Source organism: Orbicella franksi, chromosome 1 (assembly GCF_964199315.1).
Source record: "Orbicella franksi chromosome 1, jaOrbFran1.1, whole genome shotgun sequence".
Lineage (NCBI taxonomy): Eukaryota > Metazoa > Cnidaria > Anthozoa > Scleractinia > Merulinidae > Orbicella > Orbicella franksi.
This window is the reverse complement of record NC_138145.1, coordinates 38,231,568-38,244,260: the sequence shown is the minus strand read 5'-3', so window position 1 is coordinate 38,244,260 and position 12,693 is coordinate 38,231,568. Positions and strand designations below refer to the sequence as shown.

The following is a 12,693-nucleotide window of genomic DNA, read 5'->3' as shown; positions in this document are numbered from 1 at the left end:
TTCTGATCTCTAGCTATTACTTTCCTTTCTAGCTCGTTCATAAGACTTGCCACGGAGTTATTTCTTGAAAAACCTCACTCGTCCATTTGATTTAAAATTGTCTCTATTCGAAGGACATCTCACACGGAGAAAAAGTGGCAACGAATTTAAACAGTGTTTATTTGATGCATGTGAGCGCAATCTTAAATTACAACGCTTAAAAGCCTGGAAACGTAGCTGTTACCATGCGTCTCTGTAAAAACAGGAAAATAACCCTTGGCTACACAGACACTCATGATCAGAGTGCGCACTCAGTTGTTAGAGGTTATTGCTGAAAAGTATCAAACAAAAGCGTCTATAAATCACATTGTTTGTCCAGTTGATGATTTACATGGTTAGCATAAACACTCACGCTTCATTGACGAGGGCGAGGCTTCGAGGGAACTACCAACAGATGAAATCGTTGCGCGAGTGTTCTAAATGCAAACGATTTCAAGAACCGTTGCTGACATGTCTAGCAGGATTTGGATCTCGTAACTTATGAAATGCAATGGCAACAGTTTCGTTAACGTTTATTAGCTTGCCCCCCCCCCCTCCCTCCGCCAAAAAAGCATTTTGTTTCTAACAAATACTTACCGTTATATCCCAAAGTCAAATGTCACGTTGTCTCCAATCAGCATAAACGGCGCCCAATCGCGAACGTTGTTAAAGCCGTTACCTCTCATCCATTTCATGGCCTGGTGAAGAGATTCACTGGCACTCTCCCCACGAACAAGATGCTCGTAGAAACGACACATTAGCTGCTCTGTTGCTTCGTCACTTATGGCCCATAGAGCCACCAAAACGGACCGTGCACCGGATCCTAAAAACGCTCGAGCGATCCCAACGACTCCTTCGGCTCTAATCTGCCCACGTGCACTATGACAGCAGCTAAGTACCACCAGTTTAGCTCGCAGTTGAACTTTTGCAATGTCAGACATCGTCAATAGGTAATCTTCTTCTTCTGGAAGCCTGTTAGGAGGTCCTACTGGAGAAAGGGCAATTTCTCCTCTTTCGGCATTACCATGGGCTGCAAAATGTATCAGACTCACTGAATGTAGCCCGTCAAGTACCGCCTGCTTTGTTGCCTGCCGTCCCAACAAAGGTTGAACACCTAGCAGTCGTCCAATCCTGGCTGCTTCATTTCCTGCACAGGGTAACCTAGAAACCCACCTCTTCGTTCCTTTGTAACGCACCGTACCGACAACTGGATCCCCCACTATCAGAGCACCAGTCTGACTGTGATAGTATACAGAACTGTCCTGAATGAGCTTGAGAGTCGTCAAAGAAGGAACGATGCGGATTCTGAATTTCTCTGATAAATACCTCCCGCCTTCATCTGTTAACGCTGGAAATGGAACTTGGTTTAAGAAGCGATCAGGAACAACAATGAGCTCGGGCTCCTCAAGTAGATCAGCTACCGGACGGATTAACGCTCTGTAGTACAAAGAAACGCTCGATTCGGAGTTTTGACTTTCTTCATCTTCTTCCTCTATAAGTCTCAATGCAGCGAGGTTCTCAACGTCACTTAAAGATCGATCTTCGCAATCTTCCTCGGATAAAATACCAAAGCTCCGAAAGCTTTTTTCGAAGAAATCATGTAACTTGCCAACTGGTCCGGCACCAATTAGTTTCTCATCCACTGTAATTCTTCGGAACTGAATGATTCCTCTGGTCTTGAGAATCCAGAAAGACAGATCTTTATTATAATAAGAAATGTACAGACAAGAGGAGTTACTTTCTCTTTTCATAATATTTTCAATACCAATCCACGATTGCGGATCAGCCGAGATTTGGCTTTTAAGAGAATACTGAGTTGCCATCAAGTCTGCTAATGCTCTAGCCCGAGCCAGCTCTAAAACATAAAGTGCATGGTTCGGATTTCCCGAAAAACAAAGGAATGCACTAAGACTCCGGTAGAGAAAATCGCGATCATCTGAAGACGATACCTTAAAATCGTCGTTGTCCCCTAACAAACTTCGTAAAGTTTCGCTTCTGTTCATACTCAAAAACAGACAGTCAAACGCTTCCTGGATCTTGCACTGGCATAATTTCACCACTGCAATATTACAAAGAAATTTGCACTCGCTGTCTAAGTCTTCAATATCTCGACTAATTGACAATGCCTTTTGAAGATAACCTTCAGCCATGACGTATTCACCGAGACATTGATACAATACTCCTAAGTTTCCGTAATCTGCTGCTTCTCCTTTTTTGTCACCAATTTGTATTCTGATGGCAAGTGCTTTCTCAAGATATTCTTTCGCTTTGTCATATTCACTAAGAGATTGAAACACAGTTCCTAAGTTTCCGTAATCTGCTGCTTCTCCTTCTTTGTCACCAATTTGTATTCTGATGGCAAGTGCTTTCTCAAGATATTCTTTGGCTTTGTGATATTCACCAAGAGATTTAAACACAGTTCCTAAGTTTCCATTTGAAGTGGCCTCTCCCCGTTTGTCACCAATTTGTATTTTGATGGCGAGAGCTTTCTCAAGATATTCTTTCGCTTTGTGATATTCACCAAGAGATTGAAACACAGTTCCTAAGTTTCCGTAATCTGCTGCTTCTCCTTTTTTGTCACCAATTTGTATTCTGATGGCAAGTGCTTTCTCAAGATATTCTTTGGCTTTGTGATATTCACCAAGAGATGAAAACACAGTTCCTAAGTTTCCGTAATCTGCTGCTTCTCCTTCTTTGTCACCAATTTGTTTTCTGATGGCAAGTGCTTTCTCAAGATATTCTTTGGCTTTGTGATATTCACCAAGAGATTGAAACACAGTTCCTAAGTTTCCGTAATCTGCTGCTTCTCCTTCTTTGTCACCAATTTGTATTCTAATGGCAAGTGCTTTCTCAAGATATTCTTTGGCTTTGTGATATTCACCAAGAGATGAAAACACAGTTCCTAAGTTTCCGTTTGAAGTGGCCTCTCCCGGTTTGTCACCAATTTGTATTCTAATGGCAAGAGCTTTCTCAAGATATTCTTTCGCTTTGTGATATTCACCCAGAGATTTAAACACAGTTCCTAAGTTTCCGTAATCTGCTGCTTCTCCTTTTTTGTCACCAATTTGTATTCTAATGGCAAGTGCTTTCTCAAGATATTCTTTGGCTTTGTGATATTCACCAAGAGATGAAAACACAGTTCCTAAGTTTCCGTAATCTGCTGCTTCTCCTTGTTTGTGACCAATTTGTATTCTAATGGCAAGTGCTTTCTCAAGATATTCTTTGGCTTTGTGATATTCACCAAGAGATTTAAACACAGTTCCTAAGTTTCCATAATCTGCTGCTTCTCCTTCTTTGTCACCAATTTGTATTCTAATGGCAAGTGCTTTCTCAAGATATTCTTTGGCTTTGTGATATTCACCAAGAGATTTAAACACAGTTCCTAAGTTTCCGTAATCTGCTGCTTCTCCTTCTTTGTAACCAATTTGTATTCTAATGGCAAGTGCTTTCTCAAGATATTCTTTGGCTTTGTGACATTCACCCAGAGATTTAAACACAGTTCCTAAGTTTCCATAATTTGCTGCTTCTCCTTCTTTGTCACCAATTTGTATTCTAATGGCAAGTGCTTTCTCAAGATATTCTTTGGCTTTGTGATATTCACCAAGAGATTTAAACACAGTTCCTAAGTTTCCATAATCTGCTGCTTCTCCTTCTTTGTCACCAATTTGTATTCTAATGGCAAGTGCTTTCTCAAGATATTCTTTGGCTTTGTGACATTCACCCAGAGATTTAAACACAGTTCCTAAGTTTCCATAATTTGCTGCTTCTCCTTCTTTGTCACCAATTTGTATTCTAATGGCAAGTGCTTTCTCAAGATATTCTTTGGCTTTGTAATATTCACCAAGAGATTTAAACACAGTTCCTAAGTTTCCATAATCTGCTGCTTCTCCTTCTTTGTCACCAATTAGTATTCTGATGGCAAGTGCTTTCTCAAGATATTCTTTGGCTTTGTCATATTTACAAAGAGATAAGAAGAGAGTTCCCAAGTTTCCGTACGAAGTGGCTTCTCCCTTTTTGTCACCCATTTCCTTCATGATTTTTATGGCTTTCTCATAAAGTTCCTTTGCTTCTTTGTATCTATATTGCTGTTCACATATTTTAGCCATTGCTATTGTTAGATTCCTTTCCTCGTCTTTTTTACTACACTTGCGGTAAATTTCAAGAAGTTCCCTGCCGTAGATTAAGGCTTTTGTATAATCAGGGATATGACAATACGCAATGAAAAAAGTTTGATAAATGCTAATGTTGATTAAATTGAAAAGTTTTCCCGGTTTTAGTACTTCGTTATTTAGGCAGATCAAACATTCTTGGCAGACCTCAATGGCCTTTAGACCACGATCAGTGTTGAGAAGGAAAGTAGCAACAACCAAGCCAATAGAGATGGCTTGTAAAATGTCTGTTATGATGCCCATGGCGTCCCTTTCTATAGGCCCTGTCAAGCGTATAACAGGAATCAAGATTTGTAGCTATTTCGAGTAATAATATATTTTTGTACGTCTTTCTACCTGGTTGTCTAAGTGGGTAATGGCGAATTCAAAGCTGGGGGTAGTCCTGTTATGGACTTGCATTTTGTCATAGGGGAGCAGAAATAGTCCCAATCTAAAGAAAAGAAAACTGACGAAGATAAGAGGCCGTTGGTTGAATGCAGTTAGTTGTCTTGGCGTGTGTCAAAACCGTCGTGTTGATCATTTCAGGGCAATGCGTTTTTTTCTTAGAGTTGCATTTGCCTTTTTGTTTTTCTTTTTTCTTTTCCAGCAAAAATCACCGTTAAAGTTCAGGCTGCTTACTAGTCTTTTTTTTAGCTAAGTATTGCTGTGACTTTTTATCGATCCCAAAATTATTTTATCAGTGTTGGGTCCTTCAAAATCTCTACTCTGGCCTATTAATAAAAATGTGGCCGAGCAGATTGCGTCCGATCAGTAAAAGAAAATCACACTGAACATAGCCGAGCTCAGTCACATTCATATTTTTTTAAAATATATAATAAAACTATGTATCTGGTGTACTACTGCTAATTCCAGTTCTGGCTACTCTACTCAAATGACGGTGATACTTTAACTGTTTAATGTTTCCCGTTTTCTCCAATCGTTGAGCTCGCGAAAGTCCCCCTCTTTTTCCTCGAAAGTGCAGAGCGACTGTGAACAGTTAACGTCATGATTTCAGTCCAATATGAATAACAAAGCTAAATCTGATTTGCACTCACCACTTTTGCTGAGTCACTAGAATGGAACAAAAACCAATATGCGCCGACAACGATAATATTTCCTGTAAAAATTGTCAAGAGGGAAAAGTTAAGCAGATTTTTACTCCAAAACAGTACCTCCAAACAAGAATTCGTTTGATTTATTTCTTCGCGTGAATTACAGCACTCAAAAACTGAAGAAAATCAGTCACGCGATTCATGAAAAATCTCTTTCAGTGTAAATTGAAACTATTAAACATCGCTTTCAAATACACGTTATATGTGTATGAAACGGTATCAATCACGAACAGCTTAAAGTTTACAAACTTACCGTGTTCAGTCTCTCGATCCTCGGACGAAATTAAATCAAAAGTGATCGAGACTGAAGAACAAAAACAAATGCAAATTAAATAGTGGAATTAATTACTGTTGGCAAACTGCAATGCCTTTTAAAGCATATTGCGTTGTTGACTATAGTTAATAGACTGAAATGATTATTAAGCCCGACAAAGTTCTTTGTTGTATGTTTTTGTTTTCATTTCGGTCTTGACCATGCTTTAAACACAATAGGTAATTATTTCTGTTTCACAGACTATATAACTCAACTGAAAAGTTTCGGTTACGTGGTTTATGCCTATTACATATAATCTCAAAACGAAAGACTGTTTACTGTGTGGACCTTCCAACATAAATCGTGGCATCTTTGTTTGCTCTTTTGAAGTTTGTAAAGTTTTAACAGTATATGCCCCTCCACTTACTATGAGTTGATTAATGAATAAAGTTTACATTCCTCGCCTTCCTTTCATAGAAACTAATTGACTTTCTCACAAGACAAATACGACAACTAAAGACGAATGGCTTTTGCCATCGTTCTGTTGTAATTCTTCATATTTGTTATATGCGAGTGCTCATTCCATAAGTTACTTTGCACGATCTCATTGAGTTTCTTCTGCCGCCGTCTCATGGTAACAATATCAATTGAGAGAACTAAAAACTTTCTCTTTCTCACAGCAAACAATTGAGTTTGGGATTTATTATCACTGCATGATTGGCTGAAGGTCGTGGCTATCATAATTGAGCTCTATATTATTCTAACTGGTTAAGACACCAGACGATGCAAAGTGAAACTACGAAAACCACTTGATGGGTTCTCGATATCTCGAGGAAACACTGATTATCCTAATACGTCATGCATGGAAGATCTATTTCGAAGTTTCTGGAGTGTCAAAATGTAAACTTGGCAGGATATGAGAGATAAGCTGAAAATCATGGCGGGATGTGGAATGCGAGATGTAGGATTTAGGATAAAAATATCTTGGCCTGAGCAGCATGTGCTCATTTCAACCAGGAAATGCGGGATAAATTTGATATTGAGTAGCGGGATGTAGGATAGAAAACAGCAACTCACAGTTACTCAATGCTTGGAGAAATAAATTTACCTTTCGAAAGTGTTTGGAAACACTAATGAGTTTGTAAAACAGTTTTCCAATCGCGTTTCGGTCACACCAGCGTCATTAACTGTAACTGGTTCAAATTAGTCTTCAATAACATGACGTTAAAGTTAAAAGTAGTTCTTGATTACCGTCGATGCTACTGTAACAAATTCTCTCAGGTTGTTTCTTTGCATTCAAAAATTAGATCGACTGCAAACAGTTTACTTAATGATTTCAGTCCACTATGGATAACAAAGCTATTAAAATAGTGATTTATACTCACTGGTTTTGGTGAGTCGACCACAATGAAACCAAAATGACTACGCGTCAACAACAGGACCTTTTCCTCTGACACGTAGAAGAGGGGGAAAAGTTTAGCAAATTATTTCTGCGCAAACGAAGCTTCCAAACAATTATTCGCGTGACGTAGTGTTCGCGTGACTCACTAATAACTCTTACAAGAAAAAGAAAAGCAGCCACGCGATTCATGCAAACCTCTCCCAGTGTAAATTTAAAGTGTTAAAAATCAGCTGTACTTATTATATGCGCACTCAACGCTATCAGTCATGCACAGACAGCTTACAGTTTATAAACTTACCGTGTTCAGTTTCTCGGTCTTCTGATGAAAGTGAGACAAGAGTGATAGAAACTGAAACAACACTGGGGGGTTTTCCTGCAAGACAATAAGAGGTCCAATAGGAAATCAAAACAATTTAAAATTGAAATATGTTTTAAACGTCGAGCAAAACAATTAAATAAAAACATTCGAAAGTATGTTACATTTTGTGTTTCCTATGTGCATTCTTTGTCAAATACTGACCGTTAAGTCTAATAGCTTTCAAAGTACATTGAGTGTTTGACCATATCTAATAATCAGTATAATGGTTATCAAGCTAGACAAATTTCTTTGTTGTCTGTTGTTCTTCGCTCTTTGGTTTGACCGTGCATAAAACACTATAGGTGTTAACTCAGTTCTGACTTATTGGTTAACCAACTTAAATGTTTCGCTTAAGTAATTTTAAATGAACTGTTCATGATCGCAAAGCGAGAGATTTTTCACAGTCCTAGACCATCCAGCATAAATCGCATGGATCTTTCGTGAAAGCTGCTTTTGCCATCGATCTGTTGTAAAATATGGAAGACCGTGAATTAACTTTTCGTCAGTTTGCACTTTATAATATACTTTGTGCGATTTGGGCGAATTCATACTTTCGTTTTCCCATGGTAACAGACATCAGATCTGACAGAGCCAAAAACTTTGTTATCTACTAGAAAGCGGTAGAGCTTGCAGTTATTCCCCTCTTTATGATTGTCGGAACATGGTCGCTATCGTAATCGAGCTATATATTATCCTAACTGGTTAAGATAGAAACCAGACAATGCAAAGTTAGCACTGAAGAGCTGTACTAACCACGGCGAAACTTAGCCTTTCAAAGTGAAACTACGAAAACCGCTTGAGGGAGTTCTAGATATTTCGATGAAACATTGATTATCATACTACATCATGCATGGACGGATGTATGTCGAAGGTTTTAGAGTGTCAAAACACAAGCTTTGCGGGAGGCGAGAAAAGCTGAAAATAAGCAGACGGGATGTGGCCTGAGCAGCAGGTGATCATTTCAACCAGGAAATTCGAGATAAATTTGATATGTAGGGACTGTGAATGACAAAGCTGAACTTTTCTTGCGTTCGCAGGACGCAGTTCATAATCTTGGGTATACTGTGGTTTCAAGGTGACCTATTTAGACATTTTTTCTTCGAACGTCTGCATTTTCTGCGCCATTTTGAATGACGTCACAAGCCATATGCGCAAAGACTATCACACACCTCAAGGTTTTCGTTGTGGTGTGAGCAAGTCTGAGCATCTAAAGACTACCTCGTGGTTTATAGTTTATTTTGTATGTTCATGAACACGACTTTGAATCGCCGTGGGTTTGGGATGTTTACCGTGGGAACAGCTGTGTTTCATTGGCTGTAGTTTGATGTGGTTAGTGCAGGTTGCACAGGGGCTGGTACGCTTTCGCGAGCTAAAATTTGTCGGCCTGAATGTTCGGCGCGGGTTGCCCAATAGAGCGAAGGGAGTCATTGTAATTTCGCTGGCCAACATTTATATGGGCTTGAACTGACTGATGTAGGAAGCATTTCAAAGTTAAGCATATTGTCAGGGATTGTCAGAAACTAAAAACGACTGTATTGCACTTGCATTGTACTTGAATTGTTAGAAATACACTTGAATAGGGTTAACAGACACCCTGTTGTTGCTTTTTCAAAACCAAAAGTTAGTATACGAACAATACCGGTCAAGAATCGGCTTTTATAACCATTTCGTGAATGCACAGGAAGTCTTATCACATTTTAAGGATCAGTTATGAAATATGATGTGCGTGGCCTCAATTACGGACAACGATGTCGTATTGTGGAGAATTTGCGACAATTCTCTGAGCCAAGACGTTAATTCTCATGCCAAAATTGAAACATGTTACCCAATAAAAAGTGTGCAATTATGAGGTGATGCTTTGGTTGACACAAATGATGTGCTGCAAAGTGTATATAGGGCAAACGACTGATGTGGAGGAAAATCTAGACCCTACAATTTTTGATGTCATTGATTCGATCGTCATTTTATGGGAATTAGAGCATGCACGAAACGATACAACGTGACGTAACAGTGGCGCTAACGGTCTAACGTAAGTAGACTAGCTATTATCTAAACATACCAACAAATATACCCCATGTTGCCGGCGCAAACGGGGACGTGGTAGGGATCGGGAGGCAAAAAAAAAAAAAAAAAAACCCGTGAAAGAAAGGGAACAGCACCCTATCCCGATGAAGACGCTCGTTTCCAAGAAGCATCCCAGTTTCATTTCCTCAACCCGTAAAATTAAAAAAAAAAGAAAAAAGGACGTTACGCACACAGAAGTACGCAGTGCGGAGCTATTTTTTCCTTAGACGCGATAATCGCTCCTTCGAATGTTTACGATAAACCAGTTCGCGATTGCAAATGTTTGCTTACATTTGTGTTTAAAGCTTAAAATAATGTACGTTAAAAAAACACTTTTACAAATTAGCTTTGACGCTGAAACCGATTACCAGTTAATGTGAAAATCTTTAGCGCGAAATTAGAAGGCTTATGTAAATATTTTTGTGACTCTACGGAAACAGGCGCCGTTACGCAACGTATCAACAAATCGTATTTTATACGGCGGACCTCAAAATAAAAATATATCTGTCTGTAAAACCTCGATTGCTGATGAAAAATGTTGACTTTAGTAATAGCCAGAGGTTGAAAGTCAGCAAGTGAAGTCATTTAAAGTATATATATTAGTGACGGCGTCGAACGCATTTATAATCTTTGATTACTACCGACTACCTTACTCACTAGTTTTGGTGAGTCAACAGAGTGAACCCAAAACTAACACGTCAGTAACAGGACCTGCTCCTCTGAAAATAAACAAAAGGGAGATATTTTAGCGAATTATTACTACACAAAACGTGCTCCCACGCAGTCATTCGTGCTACTTAATAATTCGCGTGACTCACTATTGGCTATTCACTATTAGTCTCTTCCAGTGTAAACTCTAGATCTTGGGTATGTGCACGCTACTAGTCGCAAATAGCTTACAGTTTATAAACTTACCGTGTTCAGTTTGTCACTCTTCTGATAAAGGCGGAACCTAAAGTAATAGAAACTGAAACAACACTGAGGGAGTTTCCCTGCAAGACAATAGGAGGCCAAAACAAATTAAAATTGAAATAAGTTTCGACGTTCGGCAAAACAATCAAATCAAACATTCGAAAGCAAGTTACATTTTTTCTATTCCCATTCCTTGCTAAACAATGACGGTAAAGTCGAATAGCTTTTAGAGAATATTGGGTCTTTGACCATGGCTAATAATCAGCGAAATGGTTATCAAGCTAGACAGAGTTCTTTGTTGTTCGCTCTTTGGCTCAACTGTGCATAAAACACAATAGGTTTTAAACTCAGTTCTGTCTTATGGATTAACGATGCTTTGCTATGTAAAGGCAAACGATGCAGCTTGCAATTAATCATCACTTTATGACTGTCTAAATGTCGTGGCCATCATAATCGAGCTATACATTAATCTAAATGGTTAAGATAAAAACCAGACGATACAAAGTTAACTAGGACTGTACTTACCAAGGCGGAACTTGCTTCGGAAAGTGACACTACGAAAATCGCTTGAGGGGTTCTAGACATTTCAAGGAAACACGGATCATCATAATACGTCATGCATGGAGGATGTATTTTTAAAGTTTCTGGAGTTTGAAAACATAACCTTGGCGGGATGCGGGAAAAGCTGAAAATCCAGGCAGGATGCGGGATGTGGGATTCGGGATGAAAATATCTCGGCCTGAGAAGCATGTTCTCATTTCAACCAGGAAATGCGGGATAAATTGGATATTGAGGGACGGGATGTGAGGCGAAAAACAGCAATTCACGGTTACTTAGTGACTGAAGAAATACATTTACATTTTTGTCCTATCTGCATTCTTTGTTAAATAGAGACAGTAAAGTCTAATAGCTTTCAAAGTATACTGTGTTTTTAATAATCAGTGACCTGGTTATCAAGCTAGACAAAGTTCTTTGTTCAGTTGTATGTTGTTCGCTCTTCGGCTTAACCATGCATAAAACACAATAGGCCGATGTTAACTCAGTTCTGTCTTATTGATTAACCAACAGAAATGTTATGCTTATGTAATTAACGCACTGTGTATGATCAAAAAACGAAAGATTGTTGACAATCCTGGACCTTTCAGTATAAATCTTGGCATCTTTGTTTGTTCTTTTGAAGCTTCTTGGGCTTAAAAACCATTCCTGTTTACTATTAAACTCTGTGTCCGCTGATTAATATAATTTACATTCCACGCTGGTTCCTGTCATAGACAGACTGACTTGCTCTGAAGAGAAACAAGGCAACTAATGAAAGCTACTTTTGCCATCATTCTGTTGCAAAATATGGAAGACCGTGAATCAACTTTTCGTCAGTTTTCACTCCATAAAGTACTAAAGCACTACGATTTGATCGATTTCAAACTGTCGTTTTCCCATGGTAACAGACATTAGAAATAACAGAGCCAAAAGCTTTGTTGTTTACTAGCAAACGATGGAACTTGGAATTGATCATCATTTTATGATGGTCTGAATGTCATGGCTATTTTAATCGAGCTATATATTATTCTACCTGGTTAAGATAGAAATCAGACGATGGAAAGTTAGCTAGAGCTGTACTTACCACGGCGGAACTTGCTTTGGGAAGTGAAACTACGTAAACCGCTTGAGGGTTCTAAATATTTCGAGAAAATACTGAGTATCGCAACACGTCATGCATGGAAGGTTCATTTCGATGTGAAATGTCAACACATGTTGGGAGGCGAGATAAGTCAGTTTAAAATCCAGGCGGGATGCGGAATGCGGGATTCAGGATAAAATATACTGGCCTGGCCTGAGAAGACATGATGTGCTTATTTCAACCAGAAAATGAGGGATAAATTTGATATTAGGGACCTTACGCATATACGACGGCTACGGCGAGGACGACGCCTGGTAAAAAAATGTGTTTCTATTTTACTTTGGAATTAATTTTCTCATTTATTTAATTAGATCTATCCAGTGTGTCTGTCGGTATTAAAACTTGCCCCTACTGAATATGCTACAAACGTGTTCAGTTCCAAATAGAAATACGAAAAATTAGCCGTTGTGGTTCGTGTTCTCCAGACAACGCAGAATTTGGTCATTTCATGATCAGGTCGTAGATTTGCAGGGGACGGCAAAGAAATGTACCAAGAATTATAACGCACGTGAGCAGCCATTGTTTTGCTCATTAAAAATCTTATTGGGTGACGTTCTCGTTGCCGTTGCCGTCGTGTTTTGCGTAAGATCCCTATTGAGGGACGGAATGCATGATGAATACCAGCAAATCACGCCTACTCAGTAACTGAATTCATTAATATACCTTAATTGGAATCCCTGATGAGACACGAAGGACGCGTTTTCGACTTCTCAATCGCGCTTCATCTATAGTCACAACAGCGACATAC

The 12,693-nt window shown here is 39.0% G+C and overlaps 1 protein-coding gene across 1 annotated transcript in view; it reads right to left on the bottom strand.

The window, feature by feature from the left end:
* The window catches only part of LOC145498797 (uncharacterized), a 309,169-nt gene that overhangs the window by 2,709 nt on the left and 293,767 nt on the right, over window positions 1–12,693 (bottom strand). The window contains exon 8 of the mRNA XM_081478745.1: window positions 623–4,046. Within this exon, the coding sequence (XP_081334871.1) occupies window positions 623–4,046 (3,424 nt within the window). The remainder of the gene's footprint in view (window positions 1–622; window positions 4,047–12,693) is intronic.